A 17,194-nucleotide genomic window follows, 5' to 3' on the forward strand; every position below is an offset into this window, starting at 1 on the left:
CGCCGACAGTCAGCGAGCGATAGAATACCGCGTAATTGTTATCGTCTTGTTCCGCGTTAATAGAGTCGCAAATATCTTCGTCTTGTTTCGCGTTAATAGAGTCACTCGTGTCGTGTCGTGGGTTGTGAGCGAGATCCGGCGTATATGATTATATATTTTCAAATCGATGATTTCATAGTTACTGCATTTACCAATACATTGCCGAATTTCCCTTAATAATTATTTTATCAACGACAACGATTGTATTGGATATTTGTATATCCACGTCAACAACTATGAGTAACTTACATATTCCCAAACTCTTATTATCCAATATACTTCTCACTTTGGAGAAGCAGGTTAGAAATGCAAATTATATTGTGGTTTCTATCAAAAATAGATTTGATCTCAGTGCTGAACAGTGGAGCATGTTAGAAAAACAACTCGATACTTCTTTTATACCAATATATAAGTCAAAATTAAATAAAGTATGTAAAGATTCAGAAAAATGAATGCCGATTGGCTGACAAGGGAGCGGTCGGAAGTGTCCCTACCCGATTTGGATGCGCTTTGGATATGTTGTTGAGCATCAAAAAATATTAGACTCGTATTTTTTTTGCGGCGTATCTCGACGTTTAGGGGTTGAAACAACCCCTAAAAAATAACGACCGATTTGGATGCGCTTTGGATATGTTGTCGAGCATCAAAAAACATTAGACACGGGTTTTTTTTAGCTGCGTATCTCGACGTTTAGGGGTTGAAACAACCCCTTGAAAGTTTTTAACGAATATCTTCGAAAATATAAGGCGTATGAAAAAAAGTTTGGTACAAAACGTTTATAGCTTTTTGTGCTTTTTACAATGGCGTAATCAGGTTTTTCAAATTTGTCACATTTTTTAATTTAACCCCACCCCCACCTATTATTTTTGCCAAATATAAAAATTTTTCCAACGCAAATTTAAGAGCGTCAAATGCCAAATACATCCATGTGTATTTTTATTATGATACCATTATTAGATTTTTGGCAAGACGAGATGATATGTGGTATAGGCGTCGCGCTGTAGGTAGGTGTTGCGTTATTTCTGTTCAGTGTTGCGCCGTACGCTTCAAAATTTCCATTTCAACTCCGGGATGACCGAAAGCGCTGATGCAAAGGCCAGCATTTCAGATCATAAGTCTGAAGTGTAAAAAACTGTTGTACGCTGTCGTTTTGTGAACATGTAAGTGCATTTTTGTTGTTAAGTTTTATTGGTTTCTTACACTTGTTACTTTTTTCTTTGATATTGAATATTGAATATAATTTTTTATTCAGCTCTTACTCAATTTTTTGCCAGTCTTGCCAGTGACTATATAATCTTTTTTGCTCATAAAATGTCACGTTGTAAGCATCTACTATAGTATATTGTGCATCTAGGGGAGAAAGCAGCGTTTTTCAGACGAGTGTGAAGTTTGCCACCCGAGCCAAAGGCGAGAGCGGCAAATCACACTCGTCTGACAAACGCTGCTTTCTCTTTTAGATGCACAATATACTATAGTAGATGCTTACAACGTGACATTTTATGAGCAAAAAAGATTATATAGTGTAAGGTTCAAATAATAAAAAATGCTGATCTTGATCTCGGCGGTATGTGGTCGCGTGAAAGCGGGGCCTAATAGTCGACGCTAAAGGAGCGCGAGAGGGCGCGACAGTAGACAGAGAGAATGGTAATGGCGAGCGTAGAGAGAGGATCGGATTGCGTTGCGGAAGTGTGAGTCCCGGTTGTCGAAGCGTGCGTACGAAGTACAGGGTTGTGATCGACTGTCGTAGTTGTGAGTGCGGTCGCGCCTAAAATAAGGTGCATACGTCTGTCGCGAATACGAAGAATAAAGCAGTCATTATCTTATTTTATCGTATTTTAAGGTAAACCTCTTCAAAGGAGTCACTCACTATTCGTGGGCGACTGGCGCCTGAGAAGATCTGTCAGGCCCCGTAAGGGGTTTCTTTATATACAGGTCGTGGTTGAATCTGAAATCGCAAAACGGTACAAGCGATGCGGCGCCTAGTGGCGTCGATGCAAAGTAGCCGCTTTATGGTACACATTTAATGAATAAGTTTTTTGATTCTACTGAACACGTTCATTGGAAGAATGAACTTTTTCATTGGTTTAATTAAATGTTACATTAAGTTATGATACACTTGAGTATATTAATGAACAGTGATTTGTTATATTAATGAATCCAATTATTTGTTAATGAAAAATATTCAATGTTATATCATATTATCAACTAAAAGTTCATTGTATTAATGAATTTCAAGTCAATGAACTTCATTCATTGATATTACGAACAATATTTTTTTCAGTGTTGGAACTTAATCATGCTCATGGCCGAACTGTACTCTGGCGTAATCCTCAGCCAGGTTCAACTAGATACTGTCGGCCAATAAAATTCAAATATGCAAAGGAAATCGCAGAAAACACTGTCGCTGAGGTTGATGATATGGAAGCTAAGATTAAGGCATTGATACCAACAGAGATTAAGACTACTTGTGGTAAATTCAAAGTCGATCATGACATGGAGCTAACTATGATAAACGGAAAAGTGTGCCAGCATATAACAGGTGTAGCTTCATCTGCATCATGTACTGTATGCGGAGCTACACCTGCAAAGATGAATAATTTGGAAAAATTATCTCATAAGCCAGAAACTAAGGAAAATTTTAGATACGAACTCTCAACACTCCATGCGTGGATAAGGTTTATGGAATGTATACTCCACATTGCCTATCGCTTAGAATTTCAGAAATGGTCAGCAAGAACCATTGAATAAAAAAAGCAAATGAAGAAGGATAAGGAAAGGATTCAGAAAGAATTTAGAACAAGAACTGGTCTTCTCATTGATTATCCAAAACAAGGGGAAATTCAAACAATGGAAACACTGTAAGACGATTTTTTTGCGACCCAGAATTAGCATCAGAAATCACAGGTGTTGATTTACGTTTAATTCATAAATTTTCTATCATTCTACAAACGCTTGCATGTGATATGAGAGTAGATGTTGAAAAGTTTGAGGAGTATACAAGAAATACACTTATTCTCTACTTAGATCTATATGCATGGTTCTACATGCCTGCATCAGTGCACAAAATACTTTTTCACGGAGCGAACATAATCAAGTCTTTCGGGCTAATCCCTATAGGGATACTTTCAGAAGAAGCTCAGGAGTCTAGAAATAAAGATTTCAAACGGTATCGTGAATTTAATACTCGCAAATGTAGCAGGATTTACACGAACACCGATTTACTGCACAAACTATTGGGCTCATCAGATCCCTACGTATCTAGTCTAAGACAAAAACCGGCAACAACGAATTTAGCCCTTTTCAGGGCTAAATGATGTGCAAAATCAGCAACCTCCACGTGGTGCACATTGGGTAACGTTGATGCTGACGTTGCTACTGAACTATTTTGAATTGATATTTGATATTCGTAATGCAATAAATTTGGGCTTGGGGATTTGGGGTTTATGGATTTGGAGCTTATGGGTTTTTATTTTATGGGTCTAGGGTCTATGGGTTTAGAGCTTATGGGTTTAAATTTATGAGCTAAGGGTTGATGGGTTACGGGCTTATGAGTTTGAGATTTTTGGGTTCATTGGATATGGGTACCGGGTTTATGGTATTGAGGTATATGGGCTGAAGAGTTTATGGATTCAGGGTATATGGACTTAGGGTTCATGAGTTCATAAGCTTTGGGTTGATGGATTCTCACCCCAGACTCGTAATCAGCGACACCGAAAACTTCTTATTGGAAAGTTTTATAAAAATCGACAACTTTTTCGTGTTTTCGTCCGCCATGTTAGATCCGCCATTTTGAATTTCAAGAATTGGGCTTAGACATCCTATTTAAAATGTAAAGACCTTTAATTTAAAAAAAAATTCGTTCGGATACCTTCAAAATTAGAGCTTCTGGTTATTTTTGAAACAAATCATCGTGCTTTGGCCCACGCGACGGGGGCGTAATCGCACACGATCTGCACGCACTGTATCCATGCGCCAGATCTCGCCCACAACCCACGACACAATGCACGCGTGACTCTAATTACGCGGTATTCTTCGCTCGCGTGTACTCTACGTACGCGTTATTCTAAGCGCTCGCTGACTATCGGAGGCCGGGCGCGAGTCCCCGAGACGGGCTATTTCGTTCACTTACTCGACCCTTCCGTAGTATTTCTCTCGGTATTACCCCAGTAAAACAGGAACGTGGAATCCACGTTTCTTTCATGTGGACCAGCGACGTAGAATTCACGTAGACAATCGAGTAAATCATCCGCTTAAAAACGGTAGTCGGATCCACGTGGATGAGATCATCGATTCGACGTGGAATTTACGTGAAAGTTTCACGTCTTAATATTTTGGCGAGTACTGGGCAGTACTGGATTACTGGTAGTAATTTATTACACAGAGAACTACTGGTGCATAGTATTGAATTATACTCACCCAAAAAAACCTCTTAATACTAGAGGACACTGATTTCCGATATTCACCCGGCATAAAAAAATTATTTTTATCGAAATTTTATTACTATTTTATAACTAAATTTGTTTTTTAAGATGCAGTCTATGATTATAAATATTTTCTCGAATTTAAAAACACATATAAAAACACACCTTACCTTGGTGGGATTCGAACTCGGGACCTCTGGATCGTGAGCCAACTGCCTTACGTGGTAGACTACTTCTTAATTTGATGTAAGTGTTATATATAGTCTACATATGTCATAACCAGCGCAAATATATAATTTTTTAAAAATCATCTTAAGAAACAAATTCAGTTTAAAAACTGATTATTATTATAACACATAACTTTTGTATTTTTACGACATAATAAAATTCTTCAATTTTAAAATGTCTTACTATCATTTTCATTAATTATTCATTAAAACGTTCCATTTAGCTATATTAATTGCGATTGACAACATCAATGTCTCCTGAGATTGATAAATTATCTGTCAGTAGAACAGTGAAAATATCTACGCAAAATCTACATTGATACTACGCGGATGAGATACTTTGATTTTATCGATGGAAAAGAAACGTTGAATCCACGCGGATAAGGTACTTCGATTTTGGCGATGGAAAAAAAACGTTGAATCCACGCGGATAAGGTACTTCGATTTTGGCGATGGAAAAGAAACGTTGAATCCACGCGGATAAGGTACTTCGATTTTGGCGATGGATAAAAAACGTTGAATCTACGTGGATAAGGTACATCGATTTTAGCGATAGAAAAGAAACGTTGAATTCACGCGAATAAGGTTCTTCGATTTTGACGATGAAAAAAAAACGTTGAATCTACGTGGATAACTCGTGGATGAATCTCCATCCACGTATTACGTAGATTCGACGCAGATGCGACGTACCTGTTTTACTGGGGTACTGAGCGGATTTTACAATAATCGCGGCACAACGCGACTCCCGGGAGGGCCCCGGCGTCAAGACGGTTTTACTTGATTATAATACGGTGTTTTAGCAGTGGCCTTACAATCTTTCTTTCGACAGTCCGTGATCTCGAGCGGAAGAGTAGCACCTCTCAGTTCGGCGGCTCGCATGACAGTATCGCTCTCCTGGCACGGCGGGACCACGCTAACCCTGTGCGCCGGTGTTACAAATCCTGCTTACTGCTGCGCTTTATGCGAGCGTGGTGCTCGACTTGGGCGCCCCTCACGTCTGCCTCTACCCGTCGGCGGTGGTTTTAAATCCGCTTGGAGTCCGGCTGACCAGGCCGCAACTCAAGATCCGGTTATTCGACGGCCCGGCTGGTAGGCCCGCGGCTTGTCGACCAGTGGCAATATCCCGGGGGTGGTTCCATCCCTCAACGGAGACCTTCGTCTGGGTGTCCCCTTTTCCGGACCCTCCGTGCTTGGGCTGTTATCTTGCGTTACGGACTGAGCGTTCGCCTGGCGAGGCGCTCCGCTTTATCGGCTGAGGGCGCCAGCATGACCCGCCCGCCGACCGTCCTTCCATAGCACGCCTCCATCTGCAAATCCCGCGGTGCGACTTCAGTCGTTACAATCTTCCGTGGCCGCCTGCTCAGCACCGCCTCACGCAATCTGTAAGTCTCACAAAAAATAGATTAGACCTAATCTTAAACGCTAACGCCTCGCCCCTCTTGGGTAGAGGCACCACCCTTGACGCCTCCCTCGGCCGAGCTACCATCCGGACAGGAGACGTGACTTTGTCATGTCACAACGTATACAGGGTGTTTAATTTTAATCGATCACCCCCAAAAACTTTTTTATTTGTGATTCTAGAAAGAAATGCTTCAGACGAAAGTTGTTTGGTTTAAAGGAGGAAACATGATTCTTACGTGAGTCGTAGATGTCATCGTTTTCAAGAAATTTTAAAGACGACTAATTTCTTAAATGGAACTTGTTGATTTTTTTTTTAGATAAAAGTTATAGATATTGTTGAGGCGTTTTTGAAACACTGTAATAAAGTTTTTTTTCGTTAAAGATTACCTGAGATATTTTAAATTTTGTCATGTTAAAATCATTGTTTTCAAATTGTCATGAAATATCTTGTATTTACCTTGACACTTTTGTACATAAAATAATGAAAAGAAGCGAATAATAAAATTAATTTTTATATTTGCAATTTTGCACAATTAAATGCGTTTACAAAATCAAATTTTTTAAAACAATTTTTTCTGTTTTTTTTTACAACAATTAGTTTCTTTTATTATTCTATAAAAGTATCAACGTAAAGTCATCAAAAAGTAAATTTAATACTTTACGATATATTTTATATTAAAAATATGATAAAATTTAAAATAACTCAGGAAATCCTTAAAGAAAGAGAGTTTTATTATAGTGTTTTGAGAACGTCTTGATGAGATCTACTTTTATCTCAAGAAAAAATCAAGTTTTATTTAAAAAATTAGTCTGCTTTAAAATTTCTTGAAAATGATGACATGTATGACACGACTTACATTGAAATCATATGTCCTCCTTCAAACCAAACAACTTTCGTCTGAAGCCCCGGAAAAAAAAAACTTTATTTATTTATATTAGTTTATATTAGTAGATATATAATTATATATGATCATATAAGAAGTGGAAAATATAATCTTAAACAATATGGCCATATATGAGAGTATATAATTATATATGGCCATGTATGAGCATATATGATTATATACTCGGGAAAAAATACCTCTTATTTGTTCATATTAGTAGATTTATAATTATATATGGTTATATAAGAAATGGAAATATAATCTTGAACAATATTATATGGCTAAATCTCTTTAAGTATAACTTTATATAGTCATATATGGTCTTATATACTAGTATATTATCATGTGTGATCATGTAAAAGTATATTTATAAGGTTAGATAAAGATAATCATATATGAATATATACTCTATAATGGATCTATCCATATAAATTTGTATAACTGTTATAAATATTCTTCTAGTATATTATTTTACTTGACAATATCAAATTAATATAAAATATATTATTTTTAGTTTCAGTTTACACAATTGCGTTGTGAGTCCGATGTTAAAAGGTAAAGTAGAAAACTAGGGAGATTATGTATTCGTTGACGCGGTAGTCGTCGGTATGAATTATAGTTCTATTAAATTAATACGGATGGCGTTAGTGGTAGCTACCGCTACTGCTTTCGATGCTAGTGTTATGTATTACGCGCGCGGCGCAGACCGCGTCGCGACCCGAAGACAGAGAGTCCGAGAACTCGTGACAGCGCGTGCGCGTGCACGTTTGCCGGTGCGTGCTTGCGGCTCTGCGAGCATTTGTGTGTCGGTCGTCCTGCGTGGCGGGTCATTTCCTGCTATTGCGTTATCGAAAGTATTTACGGTAATAATTCTGATTTACATTCATTCCCAACAGTTAAATCGATACTCGGATAAAGAATCACAGCTACGCCTAACGAAATAGCAACGGGCCGTGCTGCAATAATCAAAGATATACGTCGCTCGTGCTACGACGCTGTTTGCCAGAAGGGACAACGACGCCATTGGAAAATTCTAGAACGCCCTGTCGAAGCGACCATTACTTGGTCGAAGCGACCATTACTGCTGCTGACGAGAACGCCCTGTTGGGCTTGGTCTGTGCGACCATTACTTTCACAACGGGAATGGCCTGTCGGGCTTGGTCGAATTGACCATTATTAAGAGGAATCATTTAACTGGAAATATAAGGTAACTTCATTCGATCTCTTGCAAACCTTGATCATTGAAGAGTGGGCGTTAGATTTCCTTTTAACGTCATAGAGAGACCGTCCGGTTTATAAATCGTTCGACCATTGGTTTCAGAGATATCGAGTGCACAAGGCGAGGATTCTTAGTCGACGGTTACGACGGAAGCACGTGCCGCGTTTTAATCACATTCTATGGAGAGACTGAGCTCAGTAAAATTAATTACAATTTCCGTATTCGTTTGAGTGGTTGCAACCCCATTTTTTTAATATAGATTAATTTCTATAAAATATCGTTTAATTGTCGAGTTAAAGTATATCCGATACTTGATTCAAGATAGTAATAGACATCTGTATTATTCATACGTTTCTTAATGTAAATACTTATTGCGATCTAGATTACTTGCATCTATATTATAATTATTTATCGGCGTGTCAAAGATTAACAGAAACTGCGTTAAAAATAGCATTCGATTTTATGCGAAGTATTGCGTACTGTATTTGTGTTTCACGATTAAGAATTGGTGTGTCAATTTCCATCGTAAAGTGCTATTCTACCTGATTTTCTTACTGAATCGTGAAGATTAATCATTATATGAATTTACGTAACTCGTCTTTCTTTATTGGTGGAAATAATCACTTTGAGAACAAAGCACGTTATATTCTTCAATAGATTATTATTTATGATAAAAGAAACATTGACGCATTAATTCAATTACGATTATTTCTTGTATATATTTCTTGACATCTATGAATGTTATATTTCATTTTCGTGAGTTTAATATGACCGATCCTTTCTTTGAGAAATATTTATACGATGAGAGATTGATTACGTCAAGAATTTCAAGACAAGATAAAACAAGATATTCAGTACTTTCAGATGAATATTGAGATTAAAAATAAGAGATTTATTTCTTTCTTAAGATTATTAAAAAAAAGGACAACCTTATGAGAATCAGAGAAAGGATCATTATTGACTAATCATTTCTTTTCTCCTTGTATTTTATTTGTATTTTATACAGCTTACATTTATGTATGGCATCTATTTGTACTCTGCATATCTTTTGATTGAGATACAGACAAGCGTTGATTTGTAAGTCAGATACGAATACATTATCTTATAGTAATACGGTTCAATTCTTTAGTTGTGTGTGTAGCTTCCTCATCTAAATCGCGAGATCAGGCTCATGCGTGAGCTTGTACGTAACATTGGTCCTTCGAGCCGGATATTCGGTTCTGGATGTTAACCGGATTTGTAATTCCGGATTCGTGTTTGCGGATTGATAATTCTGAATAAAAGGATAAGCGTAGCAATCATTTTGTGATTTCGGTATACTGTTACTTTATTTGGGACATCCGGATAGAGGAAGCGACACATCGAGTTTCGCGAAAGTTTACAAATAAAGATACTTGAAAAGCATTCCGCTCAAATCGTTTTGTGTTGAATATCAACAGATATTTATATTCAATAAAATGGATTCGATAATCGATCGTATCAGTCAACAACTCGTGTTGAGTAATTTCATAGCAAACGCCTATGATAATTTTGTCAGTGCAGGGTCCTCGGGAATTACGAAACAAAGAATAGATAAGTACTTGTCATCTCCAGCTGATCTTTGGACTAAGTTTAGTAGGAAGCATGATGCCATTCTAATGGCTATTACTAGACTTACAAGAGAAGAAAGGTTACCGATTCTATCTCATTCATATTTTTCGGAAACAGTATACTCGGATACATATATATGTTACTTAGCAGCTGTTGAACGGATAAAGGCTAGTCTCAGTGTAGAGCAACCAGTTGCAACAAGTTCTTCTTCAACACAATCTCTATCTTATGAGATTCCTACGTCGAATGGGTCTCAACACAAACATGGTAGACTTCCTCGTATCAATATTCCAAAATTTGATGGAACTCCGTCGAAATGGCTCAATTATAGAGATTTGTTTGCCTCTCTCGTTTTATCCGAGACAGATTTGTCCCAAATCGAGAAGTTGCAATACTTGAAAACAAGTTTGACTGGTACCGCGGCTCACCTGATTCAAAATACGACACTCACTGCTGAGAACTTACCAAAGGCGTGGGATTCATTGCTTTCATTTTACGATAACCCAAGACTTCAAGTTAACACGGCATTACAATCACTTCATGATTTGAAACCTATGACAACTGCCACCGATCTTGAACATTTGTATACTACTTTTCTTCAAATTTATAGAACTTTAGAAACATTACAACGCCCCGTAGATACGTGGGATGATATGCTTGTTTTCCATATAGTACGAAAGTTGGACGCGGAATCGGTTAAAGCTTAGGAAAATAAATTGGGTTCGCCAAAGGTTCCTCCCACGTGGCAGGAACTTAACGCATTTCTGATCACTCGTCTTTTCTCACTGCAAGCTTATGAAAAATCTCGAGAGGCTAAGACAGCGTGGAAGTCTCAAAAGGCTACGACTAAAGCTCATTACCAAGGAAAAGCAGGTGATACTTCTTCGTCTAACACATTGCTTTGTCCAATTTGTAAGGAAAAACATTACATTGTAAAATGTCCTAAGTATGTCGATGAGACTGTCGCTCAAAAGTTAGCACTCGTAGCTAAACACAAATTGTGTTACAATTGTTTAGGGAATCACAGAGTAGCGAACTGTAGAGTAACTAAGCGGTGTCGGACTTGTAGTAGGAGGACACAACAATACACAGGGCGGAAACTTCTTCGATTAAAAAAGATGTAAAATCAGAATCTCAAAACCAGTCCAGCCCTGCTGTAAGAGGACAGGACAAAGCCAAAGTCTTACATTCTACTGTTGATAAAACACTAACTGCTTCGTGTGTATTGTTGGCAACCGCGCAGGTGTTGGTAGTTTCTGATAGAGGGGAAGTTAGAAAAGTAAGAGCTCTGCTTGACCAAGGTTCGGAAATTTCATTGATTTCGGAACGCGTTGTGCAACAACTCAGATTACCTCGGACTCATTCGTCTCTCTCGTTAATAGGAATAGGTGAACAGAAATTGAACACCACAAAAGTACTTACTTCTTTTAGGTTGAAATCACATTTCAATTCTAATTTTGATTCTACGATTTCAGCGTACATTCTTCCAAAGCTCACGACTTCTATTCCCTCTGCCGAATTACCTCAACAATCATGGCCGCATTTAGAAGGCATTCAACTAGCAGATCCTAAATTCTTCTTACCTGGTTCAATTGATTTAATATTAGGTGCGGATGTTTACAGTTCGTTACTTGAAAATAGATTGATAAAAGGTTCGGAAGGGTCTCCAGTGGCACAAGCGACTAAGTTAGGTTGGATAATATCAAGGCCAACGACGCTTAAGGTCTCCTCGGTAGAAAGACAAAGTTATCACGTCTCAGTTGATAAAGAACTGTACGATTTAGTGCATAGATTTTGGGAAGTAGAAGAGATACCCGTCTCTGAGACTCCAATCCTTTCAATGGAAGAGCAGGAATGTGAGGATTATTTCCTTTCCACTCATAAGAGAGATGCGACTGGTAGATACATTGTGAAACTTCCCTTTAAGTGAAACCCAGAGAAACTCGGAAACTCAAGTTTTAAAGCTTTTCGATTAATGACTAGGTTGTCTAATCGAGTCAAATCAAATTCAAAGTCTTATTCGGGTCAAATTATCGAGTCAAATACTTATTCGGACTTCATGATCGAGTACGAGCAGTTAGATCATATGAAGAGAGTTCCAGGCTCGCAACCTGAACCGTTTTTAGCATATTATCTTCCACACCACGGGGTGTTGAAAGAGCAAAGTTTAACGACTAAATTGAGAGTCGTGTTTAACGGATCGAGTCCTACAACTACTCGCGTATCTTTAAACGACTTATTGCATACCGGAGCTAAATTGCAGACTGATTTGTTCGACGTGCTTCTTTGGTTTCGACTCTTTCTTTACGTGTTTATAGCGGATATAGAAAAGATGTTCCATCAGATTAGAGTAAATCTCAAAGATTGGAACTTTCAGCGAATCCTTTGGTTAGATTCATTGTATCAAATCATCATCTTCGTACTTACAACTGTTACTTACGGTCTAGTGTGTTCACCCTTCTTAGCTTTACGAACTCTCATTCAGTTAGTAAAGGATGAGGGACATCAATTTCCATTAGCTGTTCCTATCGTTATGAAGGGTCGATACGTTGACGAAATTCATGGTGGAGCGGATTTTGTAAAAGACGTCCAAGAGAAGGTTGTTCAATTAGATCAGCTGTGCATGGCGGGCGCGGGCGGTTTCTTCTTGAAGAAGTGAATGAGTAATCATCCAGATATTTTTAAATATATTCCATCGGATAGAAAAATTACGTCTCATTCTATCTCGTTCAACAAAAACAATATTGTTCACGTTCTTAGATTATCTTGGAATGCTTCATCAGATACATTTCAATTTACGATTGAACTCCCCACATTGAACACGATCACTAAGCGTACTGTTTTGTCAACAATCGCAAAGTTTTTCGATCCAATGGGTTTTTTGTCGCCTATTACTATCGTTGGCAAGATATTCGTTCAAGATTTGTGGTCTCTTAAGTTAGGTTGGGATGAGCCGTTGTCAGACAAATTAGCAAAGAAATGGATCGACTTTGTCGAGACTTTGCGAGATATGCCGAAATTCGAGCTTCCAAGATGGATCGGTTTGAAATCAGATTCTTTGATTGAGATTTACGGGTACAGTGATGCTTCGCAAAAGGCCATGGCAGCAGTCGTATATGTAAGAGTAACGTCAAACGACGGTAAAGTCACGACATGTTTTATCGCATCGAAAACGAAGGTGGCTCCTTTAAAGGAACTTACAATTCCGCGATTAGAATTAATAGCAGCTCAATAATCCTCAAATATCCTCAATAATAATAGTGACATCCAAAAAATTAAGTCTGCCCTCCCCTCCGATCTCACAAGTAAATTGCAATCGTTCATGTAAAGTGTTCTTGAATTTATCAGTTCAATTGAATCGCGAGGAATGGAGGAATGTCAGTAAGAAATAAGCTCTGATTGTTCGGTTTAACATTTAATAAAAGAAAGGTAACACAACTATTATTACAACTATGCACTCTATTAATTACAGTAATCTGAATCTACGAAACGGCTAATGCGGAATTCTAGCGAAAGACTGCCACGAGCGTCGCTCCGTTGGGTTCTTTTATCGGTTCTGACCTTCCAGAAGGTTCCCCGTACAGGGAGGTGTATTTCTTGCCGTTAATGAACCTTCTAGAAGGCCAGAGACAAATTGCGCGAATGAGCGTTTGCCAAAAATACGGTTTTAACACGGCGCGCGCTTGTAATTGGGCGAGCGTCGAGGCAGGCTTAAGCTCGCGGTGCACTCACGTTGCGAGAACGTGTGGTCGCTACGTCACGCGCTCGCTTCAAGCGATTTGTCGGCCGCGATATCTGCAGCTTTGTACATAAAGAGTTAAAAACCTCCAATGTATTGTATGTATTGTATGTATATTATTAATTTCATTATATTTATTTATTTATTTATTTATTTATTTAACGGGATATAATCCCTTTAGTACAATTAACAAAATGACAACTGTTTAACGAATATTTTAACAAATAATAAATGCATAAGCAAGAAAATTGTTAATGAAGACAATGAATTAATAATTGTTTAAATGAGTCGATGGTTTTTTGAAAAAAGTCTAAACGGTCGGAAAATTTATTAGCTAATAGGTGGATTCTATTTAAGGGCTTGAATTTTCCGTAGGATGTGCGGTGTAACTCCTCATAAAATATCAGGTTGTATCTGAGAGGTCTGGTTGGGACATGTAAATGTACACGCTGTAGCAGGTCCGAGCAATTAATATGACCACCAATCAATTTGAATAGAAATAACAGGTCAAAATATGTTCTCCTATCACTCAGTGTTAATAGATTAGTTTTGGCCAATACGAGATCATAGTTGTGATCACGTAGATGTATAGAGTTATCTGTAAGGAAGCTAATTCTTCGAAGAAAACGATGTTGGATCTTTTCGATTTCCCTAGCGTGATTAAGTTGATAAGGAGTCCGTACAATGGCAGCATACTCCAAGCTCGGTCTGACCAAAGCGCAGTACAGCATTTTTAGTGTATGAATATTTGTGAAATATTTACAGGATTGTAGGACAAAGCCTAGTGTTTTATACGCACTATTTGTAATAAGATGGATATTTTTGTCAAATAATAAGTCCGCAGAGAACCATACACCCAGATCACGTACAGTGTCGCATGCAGACAGAGAAGTATCGAATAAGCTATAATTATGTTTATACACACTTTTCTTCTTGTTGAAGTGGATCACATGGCATTTAGACAGATTGAAGTATAATTTGTTTTTGTTACACCAGGAGCTTAAGCGATCTAGGTCTAATTGTAACAGAATCGCATCTAAAATATTTATGATTCGACGGTAGACTTTTAGATCATCTGCAAACAATAGAAATCCACAGTGTTTGAAGACGGCTATAATGTCATTTATGAATAAGTTGAATAAGAGCGGACCTAGGTGAGAACCCTGAGGAACACCGGACGTAGCGTTTATAATTCTAGAAAAGAAGTTTCTGAATTTAATGGTTTGTGTTTTATCTATGATAAAACTTGATAACCACCTCAGGAAGGCTCCATCAAGGCCATACGCACGCAATTTTTTGATCAGAAGATCCTGCTCCACACTATCGAAAGCTTTTTTAAAATCGGTATAAATAGCATCGACCTGATAACCCTCCTCGATAGCTGAGGTAAAGTAATCGTGGTACAATAAGAGGTTCGTCGACGTGGATCGCTTAGCCACAAATCCATGCTGCTCATCAATTATTACATTTTTTAGTAATGATGAGAGCTTATCTGCAACAAAGTTTTCAAATAATTTTGGCATAATATATTTTGTTTACTTATGGGTCTATAGTTTGAAGCTAGAGTTTTGTCGCCACCTTTGTAAATAGGGGTCACGATGGACATTTTCCACGCTTTTAGGAATACGCCGCAAGATAACGATTTATTAAAAATCAGCCAAAGTGCCCGGGACATAGAATATATCCAAGATTTAAGAAAAATTGGTGGAATCCCATCCGTACCTGAACATGAATTATTTTGTAAGTTGTTAATACCGTTAAAAACTTCACCAATGGTAATGTCAATATTTGATCATTGTACTCCTTGCTCATATACTACGTCTATAACCTGTCTGTCTGGGGCAGAGTAAACCGATTCAAAGAAATCCGCGAAGCAGTTTGCGATGTCGGTACTATCATCAAGGACTGAACCGTTTTCAAGGAGGTGCTTTGTCATCGAATTTGTAGAGAACATTGAATTCATAAAACTCCAGAAAATTTTCACATTGCTTGCAACAGCGGATTCCAATTTCGTCACATAATTATTTAAGCACTTTAAAGATAAAGATCTACATTGAGCCCTCAGCTGAGAAAATGCCAGATAGTCCAAGAATTTATTTGTTTTCTTAAAATGATAGTGGGCTGCTTTTTTAGCTTTCGTGAGGTTTATCAATTCACTTGTAAACCATGTCGGATAAAGTGATTTGCGCATTGGGCAAAGTGGAACGTAGGTCGAGAATACATGATTAAGATGGCCATACAAGAATTCAATAGAACCATCAATGTCGAGAGGCGCTAACGCGTCATCCCACTTGATGCCATTAAAATACTCATTTATAGCAGTGTAATTTGCGTGCTTAAAATTTAATTTCCATTCAGGAGATTGTGAGCGAGGCGTGAACCCTGACATTGATATCGATATTTCTAAGGCAGGGTGGTACCGATCCTGAGAACATAACAATTCACACGCCGGCCGTACAACGACATTTCGCCGAGTAGATAACACTAGATCAAGCATTGTATGAGTTGCATTACTAATATTATTATGTTGACAAAAGTTAAATTCAATGAAGAAGTGCATAACCGTGCTCGCTTTTTCTGTTAAATGGCCATGATGTTCCATATACAGATAGTCATTACTGTTATGCCAAACGGTATGAGGTAAATTATAATCTCCTACAATTAAAATTTCGGCATTGGGCAGTGCAACCAGCACCTCCTCCACAGAAGAGCAATGCGACTCATAAATAGATGGATCAGAGTTTGGAGGCAAGTAAACTGTGCCAACGACTAAGTGCTTGTGATTTAACCGAATGTTAACAAATAGTTGTTCGATATGCGACGCTGTCACCTTTAGAGATCGGCAAAATAAATAGTCGCGAACAGCAATAAGAACGCCCCCACCACGCCGACAACCACTACTTTCATAACATCTATCCGCGCGGAATACATTATAACTTTCAAGCCCTAGCTCCGTATCTGAAATGATCATGTATCTATCATTTAACCATGTTTCAACCATAATAATAATATCATACACTTCAGATGCAAAGAATATGGCACAACTTAAATCACTTAATTTTGTCCTTAAACCACGCACATTTTGAAAATATACTAAAGGGGATCGATTCAGTTTTTTGATGAAACATCTTGATTTATGTCCACGATCGTCGGCACACCATTCCTATAGCGAATTGTTTTATTCGTCTCGCCTGCATCCTTTAGCAACTTCAGTTTCATCTGCGAGTCTTTGAAGTACTGCCTCTGATTGAGTGTCTGGTCTTGGAATATCCGTACTGGTCCAGAATATCGTGTTCTATTTCGCAAAGTTTTTAGAACATCCTTAGTAGGTAGGGATACTCTTAACGGTCTGGTATGTCCTTGTTGTTTTTTCCCAAGCCTCTTCGTTGTTAGAATGGAAATATTATCGGGATGGATTATTCCGACTATGTCTTTTACAAGATCCGTATCCGAGCAGTTTGTATTGTCCGATTCTTCGAGATTATAAAATATAAGATTTGTCGATCTCCTTATTCCTGTCCTCTAATTCTTCCAAAACATCCATTTCCGGCTGAGGGAAAAAGCCGAAGATTGTTGATTTAATAGTAAATCTTTTTCAAGTTGATCCACTCTGTTCGACAAGCAGTTTATGTCCTTCTTAATTTTTTCCATATCGGCACGATACAATTCCCGCA

At 38.0% G+C, this 17,194-nt stretch overlaps 1 protein-coding gene across 3 annotated transcripts in view; it reads right to left on the reverse strand.

Moving 5' to 3' along the window:
- LOC139813191 (probable RNA-directed DNA polymerase from transposon X-element) overlaps positions 1-17,194 on the reverse strand; it is a 67,446-nt gene that overhangs the window by 34,320 nt on the left and 15,932 nt on the right. Inside the window, exons 2-4 of one of the 3 annotated variants that reach the window (XM_071778546.1) lie at positions 15,099-15,242; positions 14,671-15,012; positions 14,446-14,595 (exon numbers count right to left, since the gene is read on the reverse strand). In XM_071778546.1, the coding sequence (XP_071634647.1) occupies positions 14,446-14,595; positions 14,671-15,012; positions 15,099-15,242 (636 nt within the window). Of the gene's footprint in view, positions 1-14,445; positions 15,013-15,098; positions 15,243-17,194 lie in introns of all 3 variants that reach the window. The other 2 variants (XM_071778545.1, XM_071778547.1) reach the window with 2 other exon arrangements.

The sequence above is a fragment of the Temnothorax longispinosus genome, chromosome 5 (genome assembly GCF_030848805.1).
Source record: "Temnothorax longispinosus isolate EJ_2023e chromosome 5, Tlon_JGU_v1, whole genome shotgun sequence".
Lineage (NCBI taxonomy): Eukaryota > Metazoa > Arthropoda > Insecta > Hymenoptera > Formicidae > Temnothorax > Temnothorax longispinosus.